At 51.5% G+C, this 17,990-nt stretch overlaps 1 protein-coding gene across 1 annotated transcript in view; it reads right to left on the reverse strand.

Annotated features, from left to right (window-relative positions):
- PDE2A (phosphodiesterase 2A) overlaps positions 1–17,990 on the reverse strand; it is a 232,187-nt gene that overhangs the window by 109,434 nt on the left and 104,763 nt on the right. Inside the window, exon 4 of the mRNA XM_078863181.1 lies at positions 5,356–5,447. Coding sequence (XP_078719307.1) covers positions 5,356–5,447 — 92 coding nt within the window. The remainder of the gene's footprint in view (positions 1–5,355; positions 5,448–17,990) is intronic.

The following is a 17,990-nucleotide window of genomic DNA, read 5'->3' on the forward strand; positions in this document are numbered from 1 at the left end:
AGCGGACGGCTGATCAGCCAGCTAAGCAGCCATCTGGCAGCAGTGCCTTGGTGGGCTATGAGCCTAGGGGGATTGTGGTTGGCACCACTCGGGGTGGCTATTGTTAATAGTGTCTGGTAAACACTTCCTATGTACGTTTGATGTCACCTTTATTAAATGTTATTTTCCCAAAGGAGATATTCTATGTCATACACATTATGCATAGCATTTTTATCCTAAAGAAAGCTAACCCTTGCTATCATATATATTTGTGGTCTGCAGATAAAATAGTGGAAGAAAATCGTCGTGAGCATTTGCCCATCTCGAAGGTAGCAATAAGACACTTTTTGGAGCCAATTGGTTTCAGAGGACCTCATGGGTTGGATGGAGAGCATTTCGGTTGTGTGCCAGAAGCTTAGGGCAAGCATTCGCTTGCCCCCCCCCCCCACCACATAATGCAAGCGCAGATCAGGGTAGAGAAACAAAATAAGTTTTGTGGTGTTTTAGTTTAAACAAAACGGTCGACCGCAGCTCGTGTTGCACCAATGTCCCATCATTAGATTAGATTTTCCCCTGCATATTTAATGCAAAGAAATGCAATTCTGCATTTTGTAATTATTCGTGATAAAATGTCTATCTCTGTGAAAGAGAAGCAGTATCTGTGCGAAGCCCTTTACTCTGGGCAAGTGCGGCTGGCTTATACGGAACACATTGCTTTCATCTATCACTCCGTAACAAGGTTAACTTATCGGAAGGCTTAAAAACAAAACATTCATTACAGGATGTTTACAACACGTCACTGTTTTGTATCTCGCATTTGATGGGCGTGGGGGTAGGGGTGCCGTGGCCAAGCTGTAGCGCATTTGCCGCACGTTGCAGAGGTTTGCGGTTCAAACCCTACGGCTGCTCTGGTTAACGCTGTGCGTACATTAACTCCCGCAGCAGTGACGGGTGAACAAATCCCGTGACATTATGGTGAAGATCGCGTGACGTCAGTCGACGAAAGAAAAAAATAGTACATTTGTGAGCCACAGTCGTGGTCCGAAAAATATCTTCAATTGTAAAAGATAAATTGTCCACAAATGATTTCATTGGGAAATAAAAAAAAAACATCGCCCCTTCAGTGCATCTTACTGCAGACTACACAGAAACTTGCCGCTATAAGAACGGCACAAATACCAAATGTGCCTTTTAACTTGATTTGATTCACAATGACATGACACAAACAAATAATATTCCCTCTCAATCGTGTCCATATGTGATTCTGTGAAATAAAAAAAAAATGCTCCGTTTAGCTTTGCCATATATATAGAGATGTTTAATATTGAAAGCCACAATGGAATGTCATTACTTTTAAGAGCCAATCAGTTTCTGCTCTTTCAGTCTGGAAACACGAAAGCAATTTTACAAATATTCAGGGTTGGAATATTGAAACAGTAAACTCTAACTTGCTTGATGGTGGTTTATTACTTTCTGCGCCAACACAAATAACAATGAAATGTCATTTAAAATATCCATTTGCTATTTTGTTAACATTTTTTGTCAATATAAATTAGATTTATTCCTTGCACAGTACAGTACGAGCACGGAGCTACTTTGCGATTAACTGCCGCTGCATCTCGAGGAGCTGAACAAACCCTTCATACAGCAGTCGATCCACTGCTGAATAAAGGCTATCCCGATGCTATGTCAGTCATAAGCGTTGCATGACCACACTTTACCATGCTGGTCAGAGGGTGGGTCGGTAAGGTGGGATGAGGGTGAAAACCCAGAACCAGTTTTCAGACATCACTCGTCGCCGAAGTTAGCGGTGAGCGGAAATGAAATTCAGCTCATCGGTTTTACGGCGCAGCGTGCTAACCAACGCACCACCACTCCACCTCATTGCTATATATCCACTCGGAGTATAACAAGAGTTGTTGTCGTCAATTTGTTCGGGGGACCTTTAACGAGGTTGGCAGGGCGATAATAAACATCATCATCATCATCATCAATTATTTATCCTGCACCCCCAATGCAGTACAATCTAGGCGCCAGTCCCAGAACTACGGGATGCACGAGGCTAAATTAGCATGGGGCACATGCCCCACGTTTGTTTCCGCAGGAGGGGAATCATTGTGCAGAAAATCTCTCTCGTCGTGCGGGAAGCAAAAACGAGCAAACTCCGTAATTCCACCCCATCTCCCTGATCACCGCCGGGGACGACCGCTCCGAACACCGGATTGTTGGAAGTGGCGGAGAAAATATTCCCGCACGCGCCGCCCTCCCATCTAACAAACATCGCGTGTGCGGGGTCGGGGGGGGGGGTGTGTGCCACGGTGCCACGCACTCAAATCGGCTCGTGAGCGCCCCACGACTTTCAAAAAGCCCTCGCCCCCCCCCCCGTGCCCTCCGCCTCTCGTTTGAAGACGGAATGCCCAGCCTGTGCGGAGCGGAGACAGGCGGACGACCAATCTTGCTTAGCGTTGGCCAGCTGATACCCCCCCACACCCCTGCATTAGCGAGATGAGTGCTTTCTAGCCTCGCGAGCCGATTGCCCAATGAATGTTGCTTGACCCTTGTGTGTCGATGCGCATTAAGTGTGGAGGTGGGGGGGCATGTGCTTGCTGTGCACTGCTACGGAGGGTTGGAGCCACTACTAATGCCCCTCGCTGTTAAACGGACGGTGTGTGTGGGGAGAATGTTGTTTCTCGGTTGCGGAAGACGGAGACAGGGTGGGTGCCACTCACAGGGTGCCGTCGCTAATTTCCTGAACGAGACGATGCAGTCAGAGGTCAACAAAAAGGATTTCAATCGATGACCCCCGACAATGTAGAAACATGAATAATCTCTTCTTGGTTCTTTCGGTAAAGTCACGTAGAAGGGAAATAATAAAAATAAAACATAATAAAATAATTCTCACGACGTTTCGGCCACAACGCAAGCAGCCGTCCTCAGCTGTCTTCTCGACAGACCTGTTCTTCACCTGAGGACGGCTGCTTGCGTTGTGGCCGAAACGTCGTGAGAATTATTTTATTATGTTTTATTTTTATTATTTTATTATTTCCCTTCTACGTGACTTTACCGAAAGAACCAAGAAGATGAATCCCTGCAGTCACGAAAGCTTTTAATCGAAAAATGAATAATCTCCTTATCTCCAAGTTCCATCGTAGGCTATTGCTATAAGAACGTGTTATCTAATGTAGACGGCTGTGACTTCAATTGCTGCAAATTCGAATTAGGTACAAGAATAGGAATATAAGCAAAGTTTTTGCATATATTTTTCTGGTTCTATTACTACATCTGGGAAACTTCAAAACGTTGAGTGCGTGAAGAGGTTGATTGGTTTCACCCAGAGTTCAGTCAGCCGAAGCCGCTACAAGGCTTGCACATCTTGCGCTAAACACTTGCACATATACGAACGCGACCATTGGTTACCACGAGTGAACCGAGTAATCTGCCTGCTGTGGAGGATGATGCTATACATGGAAAAAAAACTTGGAATTCAATTATTTTAGGGGAAGAAAAAAACTAATCTAAATAACCATTACCACGGCAAGAGCGTTGATGGAAAAATAAAATGTTTGCTTTAAGTTTGTCATAACGCATAACCAAAAACTCTGGCGTTCTGCACTGACCAGCTACGATTTAATCAGCCATCACTGCGGGAACGCGACCATGATCCCAATTGACTTTAAAGTGTGGGTTAGCAAGAGATAGACTTATGAAACAGCTGTTGGTGACACAGCCACCCGGACAGTGCCTGCGACGATAAGAACGATGCAGAAATAACAACGATGGAATCCCCGTTTGTAGGCCCTCGCAGCTCTTGTGCCGTAGAAGCCACTGTTGGTTGGCAGGATGTTTTATTCACGGTTTTATGTATCGATCCACTGCTGGATGAATAGCCCCTCGTGACGTTGTCGGTTCACGAGCACTCTTTGATCGCGCTTCGTCACGACAACCAGTGCCTGCAAACGCGATAGGTTGGGCGCCGAGGTCAAAGCCACGCCTCCGATTAGCGCGGTTGGCTACGTACGGTGCGAAAGAAGTTCAACATGCATGCATGCAAAGCAATATGTGCTATGCTGGTACGTTTCGTCCGGTGGTTGAAAGTAAATGGCTTCTATTTATAGCTGCACAACGTAGCAACTCAATTATAAAAAAAAATTCTGGTCATCAATAATGCAAAGTCCTAAGTCAATTCACTGCGGTCAAAAATTGCCTTCGCAAGACACGTCAGTCATGAGGATTGTGAGACCACGCTGGTCAGTGTGGGTTGGTGAAAGAGGTGAGTTGGGGGCATGGTGGTGGGGGGCACAACTAGTTCAGATATCACTCGCCACTGGTGTCAGAACGTGGCCAGGAATTGAACCAAGAAAAACGGGCTTATGGGCCTAAATGCACCTCACCACTGCGCCCTGGTTTGAGAAAATCAATTGTCGCCAGTTGTAAAAAAAATGTGTTTACTATAAATAATTGTACCCTCGGTCCACACAGCTCAAACGTATAAGGCTCACGTGCACTAAATCCACGAAGCAATTCCAGATAGGGACAATCGGGCAAAATGGAGCACATTTGAAGTTGCCGTCGATTCGCACGCTCAAAATTGGGGTTCCTGCCATTGTTACCTGCGGAAAAGCGAGCGACGAGGCGAGCGAGCGAGCAAGTGAGCTCGACTCTTCTACCATTGTGATATAGACCAATGCTTTGTGTACAATCAGGACGCCCCTCATTGCCTCCTCAATTCCCCTCGCCTCCACCCACGGCTCAATGCCCAACACACGATTGCTGTTTGCCTTCGTTATTTCACTTCCAGCTCTTTTTGTAAACGGCGCTGAAATGAACTAGACTATCCCATCGTCGCCACGTGACTGCCAGTAGTACCGTGTGAGCCGTGGCCTTACATTACCAGCGATCGAATCGTGTCAAGAATTCTATCGTTCTGCATCAAACTAGGACTCATTTCTTACAGAAACTAGGGCAGTTCGCCTGCGTTGATTCAGGCAGATCCGACTGATGAGACGCTGAATGTCAAAACGGGCCCAGAGTTTCCTGGTATTGAACAAAGGCTGCATACAAGATGTACTCACAGAAGTCAGTGCGGCCAATTGGTTGTTTCCAAACGCACATTTATTTTACGTAGAGACACACATATGGGAAGGGCGAGACATGATTAATTTCCTTATCGGTTTTATCATCATGCTACAGTCTTGTATTTGAACCCATCATACAGCAGTATATATTTGGGGGGCTCTGGGCCCCCTAAAACCTCCCGCGATAACCTGGCCCCGGGTTCGATGGTGAGAGGTTAAACGAGAGACCGCGCCATCGCGGCCGCATCGCGACAGGTGCGGCCCCTCTCGCGAGCGCGCGATTTAAATTCCTCGTGCGCACCTGACGGAGACATCGTCTGGGAGCCGGTGAGGTGGGTCGCAGCAGAGCAGCTCACCGGTGTCGGGGTCTCGGAGGTAAACAAATGCTTTTTCCTGTGCGAGATTGGGTTGGGGGGGGGGAGGAGAGATCGTAGAGAGAGCACAGATTTATTATTTTTAAAAATATGAGCAGGCTCAGGGAGGAAGAGATTGGCAGTGAGAGGGCGTGAGAAAGATCGCGCGACGGAGATAGTGGGTGAGAATTGAGTGTGGGGTAAAGGGAGGGAAGGGGTGAGAGCAAAGATGCAGGAAGGGAGAGGGGGAAGGGAGAGCGAAAGTTACAGATTAAGAGAAAATTATGGCAACGCAACGACAAAATATTATCCACATTAGGTAGACGGCAAGCCCTGCTGAAAGCTTTCGTGGATTGGAAGATTGTGGGGAAATTTCAATTTGGACAAGAAAAATGCCGAAAAGCACGCATGAATAATGTACAAGGAGACGCAATTGGCCAGTTGAAATGCACCTGCAAAAAAAAATCTCCGACAAACGGGAGAACGGCACGAGTGGTTGGATTGAGCCCCGAATGAGTACGTCGATGGGGGGTTAGCAGGAGATAAACTGTACAGGGGACGACAATCCACGTCCACTCGTAGATGACGCTGCCTGGATATGGAATTACATTTTTTCTTTAACTCGTGAAATCCAGGGCTTTTTATGCAGTCTATTAGTATGCAGCGGAGCTGCAAACGGGAACACGTTTAACCTCCGGCAAGCGGACGTTCTGCAATGCACGTCTGCTGCTGAGAGTGTGGAAATGGGGGTCAGCGATTGACCTTTTCACGGTGTCACAAGTCCCCAATTATCTAAAAATGTATGTAGGAAAGCTGCAATGAGTCTCAAGATATATTTTCCGAAAGGTTCAGTTGCAGCAAGATGTTTGGCCAATTCCATCACGAGAAGTTTTCTTTGGCTCAACGTGCAAGGAAACCGGAGAAGTTGAAGAATAACCCACGCTGACATCTTCTGGGCCACCTTGCAGCCCATACATAGAGTGCATGGTATACCCAGGCAGTCTCCAATCCGAGTATTAACCAGGCTCAAACCTGATTGTGCCTTTTAAGATTCAACGAGTTCAGCCACATTCAGAGCGATGTCGGTCTCAATTGCCGCAAGTGGTGTTCAGCGAGCCGCTTTCCCGTCCCTCGGTGGAGTAGCTCTCGAGAATGCAGGCGGTGTAATTGCACCAGGGCTCACGGGTTGGAGGGACGAAGTATGAGTTTGGGGAGGCGGTGGGGGGTGGAGGCAGGAATTAGACGGGGGACCCCCATATCGTTCCCCGCAACCAGAAGCCCTTGCCACCCGACGCTGCGCCGTGGACCGAAATTGCTCACGGCTTACCGGCTCGTGGTGTTTTCCCCCCTCTCCCATTTAATCACAACACGTGGAAGGTGCCAATGCGCGTTTGCTGCGCGGTTGGTGGACGGGGTAGTGGCTGCCATGTGTCTCACACTCCCGGTGGGTTGTAACCGCATCAGGATCTCACAGCGGCGTGCAGACGCCCCTCGATTTTTGCACAATGATATTTATTTGTGACAGCACTCTCGTCTCTCTCTCGGGGGTGTGATGTCATCCTCCAAATTCGCCCTTTAAATTCAGGCCACAGCAGAACGAGCCACAAGGTTGTTTGGGAGGGAGGGGGGGGCGCACAGCCAGTGCTAGGCTTGTTCACGTTACTATGGCCGAGGATGAAAGCTGGACTGCTCTAGAAACTTAACATATGTGTGAGGTTAATTTAAAGACTGGTCGACCAACACGTCCATTACTTTCGATCCGCGGTGACCGATTGTCAATTATCGGATAAGTGCTGGTGGTGGGGTTCAGTCCACAATTAAGTTATCTTTTCATACTACACGGCTGTACCGAAAATCTACGGTAAAAAAACATTATAATTGTGGCCGTGAATGCTTCAAATTGTAGCTCTAGGTGCTAACCACTACATTACCACTCCCCATGTTACATATGAAGTATTGGAAAATGACGGCAGGAAACTCCTTGACGGGAACACACTTCTTTTATTAAATCTTGACTTGTAACAATACAACGCGTGGCCTCTCTTCTTCACAATGCGCTTCTCTTGACTCTGGATTCTGTGCTGCCGGCTCTCTGTGCCTCGTGTAGACTCCGCGCCTCGGCTACACTCCTCTCTCGCCTCGTGTAGACTCTGCGCCTCTGCTACACTCTCCACTCGCCTCGTGTAGACTTTGCATCTCTCTCTCTGGCTACACCGTATGCATACTCGGCTCGTGTAGACCTTCCTCTCTCTCTGGCTACACCGTATGCATACTCGGCTCGTGTAGACCGTTCTCTCTCGCTGGCTACACACTATACATTACTCAGCTCGTGTAGACCGTTCTCTCTCGCTGGCTACACACTATACATTACTCAGCTCGTGTAGACCGTTCTCTCTCGCTGGCTACACACTATACATTACTCAGCTCGTGTAGACCGTTCTCTCTAGCTGGCTACACACTTATACCTTACTCTCCTCTACTCTCCATTACTCTCCATTACTCTCCTCTCCGGGCTCTATCTCTGCACCTTCGTCTTCCTTTCTTAGATGGTTCCACTTCTCCCCCTGCTCCTCTGTGCATCACCTTATATACCCCTTCTTCCCGGGAGACGGAGCGGATGCGGACCTCAACGTCGGCACCGCTCCTCAGTTACCCAATCCCCACGCGCTATCCCTACGATCCGGTTCCGCTCAGCGCGTGTTTCCACTCCCCGACCAATCACACCGCGCTGCTACCCGATCACTCCCTCTGGGCGCGTCACCGGCACACAGCCAATCAGCAGCACTACCCCCACCCGCGCACTGACGCCTGCTCCTCCCCGTCAGCGCGCGTCACCACACACACACCCGTACATACGCGCTGGCACACGACATATACACCCAGCGCGTATCACCACTACATCACCCCCTCCCACATAGCTCGCAGCCGGCCCGGCTGCTAACAACAACCAACCGCGACGATAAAACGACAACCAACAAAAAAAAACCCCGTAACCCCCCGAGTGTGCCCCGTAACATAACACAACAACAACAACAACAACAAGAATATCTATGTACAGATTGACAATGAACCCGAAAAGTCAACAATAACACGATACGAGCAAATTCGAAACGAACGCGCCCCACGTCCCTGCGACTACACGCAGTGACGAGGCGCTCCAACTGCCCCGACTCCTCACGAGGCAGGTCATGCAAAGTAGCACGACCTGGCGCGAGTCCGTCTGGCTGGTCCATCGTATGGGGCGGGACACTGACGACCATCCGGCGGTTCCGGCTGCTCCAGACGGCGCGGAACGGGCCTGAAAGGGCCGGCCCCGCCGCGGAGATCCGGCCGCCGGTGATCGGCAGCTGTCAGTTCCGAGACACCTGGGAGCAGATCAGGCGAAAATACGTGTGGATCAGGCAGAGACATTTCCCCCTCTGGGTCGCCGGTCACGTCACACGCCCGGCCATCACGACACAAGGGGAGGCCATATGGAGGCGAGAACGGTTTCAGTCGGGAGGGGTGAACATACCACCGGCGCTTTCCCCACTTTATCTGAACGCACTGGGGCCGTGCAACGCGCACGACCTCCACGGGTCCCCTCCACGGTCTCAACAATTTAGGCGACGTAGCCAAGGGTGCCTGAGGGCAATGCAGCCAGGCCCTGTCACCTGGTTTCCATTCGTGCATGGACACCTTCCGTGCCCGCAACCGTTCATTAGCAATTTGGCGAGCCCGCGAATTAAGCCGCGCGGCCTCCCTCGCCTCTGTCAGCTTGTGAATATTAAACTTAATATGTTCTGCCAAATTAGAATTAGTTCGTGGAGCGGACAGGCCAAGTTGCGTTTCTATTGGCGGGTCAGCTTCCCGACCGTACATCAAATAGAATGGGGAAAACCCCGTAGCTGCATGGGGGGCCATTCTATACGCGGCAAGGACTCCAGGGACCTGCAGGTCCCAATCTACATGTGCCTCGCACACCTGCTGGCACAGCATGGAAGTCAAGGTTTTGTGGAGTCTCTCCACCATCCCGTCAGTCTGCGGGTGGTACGGGGAGGTACGCACCTTCTTGGTACCCAACAGATCGCACACCTCTTGCAACAATTTACTCGAAAAATTTTTACCTTGGTCGGTCAGCAGGCGTTCGGGAGCCCCCTTGTCCAGGACATAGCCCTGGACGAAGGCATCCGTCACAGCCGCTGCCGACTGGTTAGCGAGAGGCCACGCCATAGGCCATCGGGTAAAGTATTCGACCCCCACTAACAAATATTTATTCCCTCTCGGCGTGACTGGGAAGGGCCCCAAAATATCGAGTGCAACGAGCTCGTTGGTACGCGAGACCTGAATAGATTGCAGCGGTGGATTAGCTGCCACGGCCGGTGGTTTACGCCTGGCGCACTCAACGCACCCCTTCAGAATATGCACCACATCACTTCCCATTCCCGGCCAGTAATAGTCACGCTGAAGCAGGGCAAGCGTCTTGTTAACTCCCAAGTGCAAGAGGCGTTCGTGTGCCGCCAAGACAACCCTCCCCCTCACAACGGAAGGCACCACGAGTGCGTTCCGCCGGGACAAACTGTCCCATTTCAATAACACGCCCCGCTCAAGTACATAGGAGCCGGTACGCTCCTGGTCCCCCTCGGGACCCCCAACCTTGCGGCGCAATGCTAGCAGCGAGCTGTCCGCCATCTGGAGGCGGCCCCATTCGCTGAGCGACAGCGAGAGCAGCGAGTCCCGACCCTGAGAGGCAGTGGAATCATCCCCGATCGGTGCGCCCGCTGTCGCAGCCAGTGCCCCCATCTCCCCCGCAAGCGTCGGTTTACAGCGCGCCGATCCCGACAAACACGCGCATTCATCACAAGGCAACAACCGCGACAAGCAATCGGCATTCGTGTGTCGCAACCCCTTACGGTACGTAGTCGTAAACTGATAGTCCTGGAGGACTTCCAACCAACGCGACAACTGGCCCGAGGGCTGGGCAACCCTCAATGAATACTGTAGCGCCGCGTGGTCCGTTCGGACTGTAAAGTGACGACCATAAAGATATGGCCTAAACTGCTGCACAAAAAAAACAATGGCAAGCAGCTCGCGACGGGTGACACAGTAGCGCTGCTCCGCCGGAGACAACACCCTACTACCGTAGGCGACAACTCTTTCGACACCCCCAACGACTTGGGATAGCACCCCCCCAATGCCCGTGTTGCTAGCATCCGTGTCCAGCAAAAAGGGACTGGCAAAATCGGGATAACACAAGGGTGGGGCACCCACCAAGGCGTCCCGGAGGGAGCGAAACGCGGCCTCCTCCTCCGGTCCCCATTTGAACTTCACTCCCTTCGCCGTTAGAGCGTGCAAGGGTTTTGCAATAGTGGCGAAGTGCTCAACGAACCGCCGATAATAAGAAGCAAACCCGATGAAACTACGCACGTCGGAAACGGACGTAGGTGTCGGCCACGAACCGACACAATCCGTCTTCGCGGGATCGGTGGAGATCCCTGAAGAATCGACAATGTGACCCAAGTATCTAACGGACCTACGAAGGAGGTGACATTTGGCCGGTTTAAATTTCAACTTAGCCGATCGCATTCGCAAGAACACCCCTCTCAATCGCCGGAGGTGTTCCTCAAACGTTTTACTGAAAACAATGACATCGTCCATATAAATCAAGCATGTATCCCACTGCAAGCCCGACAAAACCAGCTCCATAAGTCGCTGAAACGTCGCTGGAGAGGAGTGAAGTCCCATGGGTAACCGGTTAAACTGGAACAGCCCCCCTGGAGTCCGAAATGCTGTCTTAGGTTTCGACTCTTCGTCGAGCGGCAACTGCCAAAACCCCGATAACAAATCAAGAGTCGAAAAATATCGCGCACCAGACAATGCATCGAGGGACTCATCCATCCTGGGGAGCGGATACGCGTCAGCCACAGAGATCTTATTCAGGCGACGGAAATCAACGCAGAATCGCAGGGACCCGTCCTGCTTCTTAACCAGCACAATAGGCGCTCCCCACGGGCTAGAGGAGGGCGAAATAATATCGGCTTCTAGCATATCGTTAACAGCCGACTGAACATGTTCCTTCTCCACGGGACTCAGTCGGAAGGGATTTAGCCTGACCGGCGCCGCATCGCCCGTTTCAATGTGATGGTGCAACAAATCCGTGCACCCAATGTCATACTTATGTTTACTGAATACATCAGAGAATTCAATGAGCAACTCGCGCAGCGCACCCAACTGCGCCGCCGACAAATCGTCCGAGGCGGCACATAACGAATGGACCCACTCAAGGTCTTCCCTTGGCTCAACGTTCCGCGCGGGGCTCGAGCCCACCTGCGCAACCAACCCATCATCCCCAGGGACCTGCGCCGCGTGAGCCAGCACGGTGCCCTGCGGAATGACAGCTGGTCGCAACCCCGCGTTCAAAACCATCACAAACGGATCCCTGTCAGCCCGCACCAAAGTGTGAGCCACCGATAAATCAAGACCCCCGACAGCCTTGTTAGAAGGACCCAAAAGCATACTCTGTCCCGAAGCCTCCCTCACCCATGGTTTCCGCAACCGGAGGGGAATCAACATCTGTGAACCCGGGGGCACTTGCACTGTCTGCGTCGCCACCGCTTGTATCGTAGCGCACGCCGTCCGAATGTCAGTAGGGCCCGTCAAAAATGAAATCCGGCGACCCGATGGCAGTTCAATGCATCGTTGATCGATAAGAATTTTAATGGGCATTTTAGCCAAAAAGTCAGTGCCCAAAAGACACGGAACTGCCAAAGAAGACGAAACGAAAACGGGTCCCGACAATTTGATATCTCCAATGCAAATGGACGCCCTAACCTGACCGATAATGCCCAACGATCCCCCATTAGCGGCGTAAAATGGCACATCCACTGGAAGCAGCGGACGACATTGGACCGGAAGAATATTATAAATGAGGTCCGATATAATAGTTGCCGATGCCCCCGTGTCCACTAACACCCTAATCTCAACCCCATCAATAGATCCCGTAACAACGGACGAACCCGCCGAAGCAGCCACAATTCTATGCCCCAATTCCGCCCATTCAATGTCTCCCTGGTCCCGGCCGAACCCCCCTCGCCGAACCGAATCCCCGAACCTTAACCGGTCCTCCTCCGCCGCAACGCGGCGTCCCATGTGTGCCGAATAAACAGGCCGAGCGTGTGAGGTGCCGCGACTTGCCGGGGATTGTAGAGATGACTTGGGCTCTCGGTCGTCGTCCAGCCGAGCTCCCATGGCGCGCTGCCGCGGAGCGCGGCACCCGGACGCCACGTGGCCCCGGAGGCCGCAGTTATAGCACGTGACGAGGGTCGGAGTAGATCTTGGTTGCTCCGACTTTCGGCCCGATCGCAGAGGCGACCGGGCCACCGGCCTCCAGTCCCCTGGTCGTCCCGTGGCGAACGCCTCCTCCCGTGGGCTGACGACTTGGGGTTCGGCGACCACCAAACCCGGGGCTGCGACGACAGCAGCGTTGCAACCAACGCCTTGCTTCCGTTGTAGGGCCTCGTGCGCTTGAATACTCGTGGCGACTCTCAAAGAAGAAATATCAATCTCGTCAGCTGTGTTGATAGGGACCCCCAGGTCCTGCGCCAACTTGAGCAGCTGCTCCAAAACCATCGCGTCTTGGCCCTCCTCGTCCATCCGAGGGAACGCAGCATCAGCAAGAGCTAGCAACGCCGTGCGATAGGCCAGCGCGGTCTCCGCGGCCGCTTTCCGTCTTGCGTAGAACTGATGGCGGCACGTAGAGGGAGGCCCGTAGACCCTGGCCAACAAACCCAGCGCATCCTTCAGCGTGGAGCGGTCCGACTTCCGTGCAGCCCTGAAGGCCGCGAGCGCATCGTCGTCCAGCATGGCGGGCAATGCCCACAGCGCCGTAGCATCGGACCACGCTGACATCTCTTGATGCGCCAAAAACCTTCGCTGAAATTGGCCCCAGTCTCCGCCTTCCGCCTTGAAGGCTGACAACGTGGGCAGGCGCTGCTGAAAAATGAAGTCATCCGCCTCGTGGTTCCTCTCCGCCTGTCCGTCGGTGTCTAACATGGCGGCTCCAGCAGCAGACGTAAGATGGCGGACCCCCTCGCGCGCTGATGACGTCGATGCGCGCGCTTGGGAACCCACCACCACGTGGCGCTCGCCGTTCCCGCCAAAAGTAGGCCCAGGCGCAATGGCGGGAATCCCCCATTCGTTTTGGCGGGAATCTGCGGGGCGACCTTGTAAAATGTCCCCCACCGTCCCCGCTCCTCCCGACGAGCTGATCTCCGCCAAGATGGACGCGGCGGCGAGCAGCAGCTCCGCCAGTCGGGAGTGCGCCTCACGAAGCCCGGCGTCTGTCCCCGGTCGCTCGGCCGGCACCGTCGACGGACCCTGCAGCGTGGGCAAGTCCTCTTCCTCACCCCCCGCCACCAGCGGCCCCGAGTCGTCCAGGTCTTCCTCGCGGTCAATCCCGTGGGTCCTACGGGTCTTCCTCGTCTCCATACTTGGAAGCCCGTTTCACTTCTGACGCCAGATGAAGTATTGGAAAATGACGGCAGGAAACTCCTTGACGGGAACACACTTCTTTTATTAAATCTTGACTTGTAACAATACAACGCGTGGCCTCTCTTCTTCACAATGCGCTTCTCTTGACTCTGGATTCTGTGCTGCCGGCTCTCTGTGCCTCGTGTAGACTCCGCGCCTCGGCTACACTCCTCTCTCGCCTCGTGTAGACTCTGCGCCTCTGCTACACTCTCCACTCGCCTCGTGTAGACTTTGCATCTCTCTCTCTGGCTACACCGTATGCATACTCGGCTCGTGTAGACCTTCCTCTCTCTCTGGCTACACCGTATGCATACTCGGCTCGTGTAGACCGTTCTCTCTCGCTGGCTACACACTATACATTACTCAGCTCGTGTAGACCGTTCTCTCTCGCTGGCTACACACTATACATTACTCAGCTCGTGTAGACCGTTCTCTCTCGCTGGCTACACACTATACATTACTCAGCTCGTGTAGACCGTTCTCTCTCGCTGGCTACACACTTATACCTTACTCTCCTCTACTCTCCATTACTCTCCATTACTCTCCTCTCCGGGCTCTATCTCTGCACCTTCGTCTTCCTTTCTTAGATGGTTCCACTTCTCCCCCTGCTCCTCTGTGCATCACCTTATATACCCCTTCTTCCCGGGAGACGGAGCGGATGCGGACCTCAACGTCGGCACCGCTCCTCAGTTACCCAATCCCCACGCGCTATCCCTACGATCCGGTTCCGCTCAGCGCGTGTTTCCACTCCCCGACCAATCACACCGCGCTGCTACCCGATCACTCCCTCTGGGCGCGTCACCGGCACACAGCCAATCAGCAGCACTACCCCCACCCGCGCACTGACGCCTGCTCCTCCCCGTCAGCGCGCGTCACCACACACACACCCGTACATACGCGCTGGCACACGACATATACACCCAGCGCGTATCACCACTACACATATAAATGACATGTAAAGACACACGCACGCACATGCTTACGAATTCCGCGTAGATATAAATGGTATAAACCTTGCGTGTTGTACGTCTTTGCAGCCGTTTACCATTCTCGCTTTGAAGTCGGAATCATCGTCGCGTATCAGAGGAGGCGCTTCGATTAGAGTCCGTGCGACATGCTGTAATTATTGGCATTTGCGTTTGAAGCTAAGGTCGCGTGATGACACAAAAAAAGAAACGTATGATGAAACGAGGAGGGTTCACCGGGGTTCGTCGATGCTGTGACTTCAACTTTTATTTTCACTCGTTTTCCGTCGCTCTGCACTCGAGGTGTATTGTATTGCCATGACAATTTGTTCGCCCTCTCTCGCCGACAATGATTGCGTTCACAAACCCCGAAGCTTGCAGTGCATCGAACGACCCTGTAAACATTGACATCACGAATTCGTCGCAAATGGCCACCTTTGATGATGGGAAAAGCACGCCTGTTATATGCCCTGCAAAGAGTGTTTGTCACCTTCATTTAGACGTGTCAATAGAACCCAACATGTGGATCTCAGAGCTGGAATGTGGTCAAATTAAGTAAAAATAAACGAAATTAATATTAGTAATAGGTTTTTACCCTTTCAACTGGTACAAAAACTGACACCTTTATAAAAGGGATAATGTTTGCAATAACCACAACACAAGCAGTCAAAATGCAAACATAAAGAAACAACTCTGAAAATGATGATATGCACTCTCAGAGTTGTTTCTTTTTGTTTGCATTTTGACTGCTTGTGTTGTGGTTATTGCAAACATGATCTCTTGTATAAAGGTGTCAGTTTTTGTACCAGTTGAAAGGGTAAACACCTATTACTATATTTTGCCACTGGTAAAGGAGGTCTCATAGTGAAATTAACATTCTTGATTTGAAGCTTTCGTGACCGCAGGAATCCATAATCTTTGGTTCATTCGGTAAAGTCACGTAGGTAGAAAAATAATAGTTCACGACGTTTCCCCCCCCCCCCCCTTCTCTCTCCTCCCCTGCATCCGATTTCTCCAGTGCTGCCGCGGTGGTCCACTTACTCCAGTGGCACGGGTGCTGCTGCAGGGTCCACTTTCTGCCCAGACCCCCCCCCCCTCCCCTTCTCTCCCCCCCCCCCCATACTGCCGAGGCCTATATAACCTCGTGCCACGGCAGGTCTCTCCCCTACTTCAGCAGTTTGTTCTTGCTGTGGTTGTCCCACCTGATGACGATTGCTTGTTTTGCGATCGAAACGTCGTGATCTATTATTTTTCTACCTACGTGACTTTACCGAAAGAACCAAAGAGTATGAATTAACATTGTGGTTTTTTTTTGTGTGTGTGTGTGCAGCCATTGGTGACCGGACTGAGACCATCAGCGCAATTCAATTGAGAACCTGCTTTAAACCATCTGTAGTGGCCGAAACCCGGCTGGAATCAAACCCAGAATTTCAGCAGAGCTGGCTCGGTGCACTGACTTCATAGCAACCCAGCCACCTCACTGAGACTTCAAAGAACTTAATGAGCCGAGTCAATCCTCGGTTAAACCAATTATTAAACACAAAGGATGTCCCATTGTGCTGTGGTGGGGGAATAGTGTTCGGTAGCAACAGAAATGATACCGGCATTTTTGTGATATGGAAAAAAAGAATAAATAAATAAAAAAATACTCTGCAAAGATGATAAATAACTCAAGATTACGAGGCTTTTCACGTTGCAAATATTTGATTTGCGCCAACCAATTCCTATCACAAAGACGACTCGGATTCTAATATAGATAAAAGGGTGCACTGTGTGCGTGGGGGGTGAGGGTGCATTCGCGTCCATTGTTCCATCCGCGAGATGTCTTTGGTTGCCGCCTCCAATCCGTCGTGATGGAGTGAATTTCGATCTTTGCGATTTCACGCGCGCGAATGTGCGCAGCACGCACGCACGGCGGTTACACGCCGAGACCAGTCGCCGTGGCATTGAAGTGGCCCGAGCAACGTTCGCCGTTGTGTTTTTGAACTCCGCGCGAGTGTGTGTGTGTGTGCGTGCGTGGCCATGACAAACACGCAACACTGTTTAGTTATAAGCGTGAAAAAAACGTGGTCCAGATTGACCAAAAGAGACAAACCATGCAGACATAGACACAATTGAGAGACATGGAGAGAGAGAGAAAGATGGGCAGTAGGAATATAGAGGCTGAGGGGTCAGGCAGACGGAGAGGCAGCGATATCGAGACACAAGGAGACAACAGAGAGACAGAGAGAGAGGGGCAGTTAGAGACAGAAAGACAGGGAGACATAGAGACAGACAGGGAGACAGAGACATGGAGACAGACACAGAGAGAGATAGACAGTGGGGTCCTGTTTAGCCAAGGTTTTTTGCGGTCTGATTTTTAGTGGAAACATATCGATAACTATGCCACAAAGAAAATTAGAATTGGGCAAATGACAAAGGCAACACAATACGTTTCAGCCATTTCATTTAAACGTGCATCTGATAATTTCTGTAGATATCACATCACTGGGGATTAGGAGCACCTGGTGACAGGTCGCTGTGAGCCATAGGTTTCATATTTTATTTAAAGTCAAACGCGAGCCCATGGGGAACACAAGACATTCATAGATGACTCATCGATAATCAACGATTTATAATTACGCATGCCAAAATAACTATACAAAAGACGAAACAAAAATCCCCCTTCCCCCATAGCCTTAACAGACTGTAGGGGCAAGTGCTTTTAGCGAGCACCTATGAATGCTGACACGGCACACGAGGGGGTGGGTGGCCAGCACCACGCCCGACCGCCTTTGTCTCCCTAGTGGCAATGTTTACACACTGCACCAGGCACTCATTTGAGGCTGGGACGACCTAGGGGAGGCAGAGGATCGGTTCAGATTTTCGTCACTCGTGTTTGCCATGAGCGGGAATCGAACTCAGGTCACAAAGCAAAGGTCGCCCCCGTAAAGCCTTCACAGACTGTTATCTAGCACCTATGAAGGCCGGCACGGCACACGATGGGGTGGGTGGCCAGCACCACAGAACTATCCAGGAGCATGCACCAGAGGTGTGGACTCGAGTCATGTGACTTGGACTCGAGTCAGACTCGAGTCATGAATTTGATGACTTGCGACTCGACTTGGACT

Source organism: Lampetra fluviatilis, chromosome 15 (assembly GCF_964198595.1).
Source record: "Lampetra fluviatilis chromosome 15, kcLamFluv1.1, whole genome shotgun sequence".
NCBI classification, from domain to species: Eukaryota; Metazoa; Chordata; class Hyperoartia; order Petromyzontiformes; family Petromyzontidae; genus Lampetra; species Lampetra fluviatilis.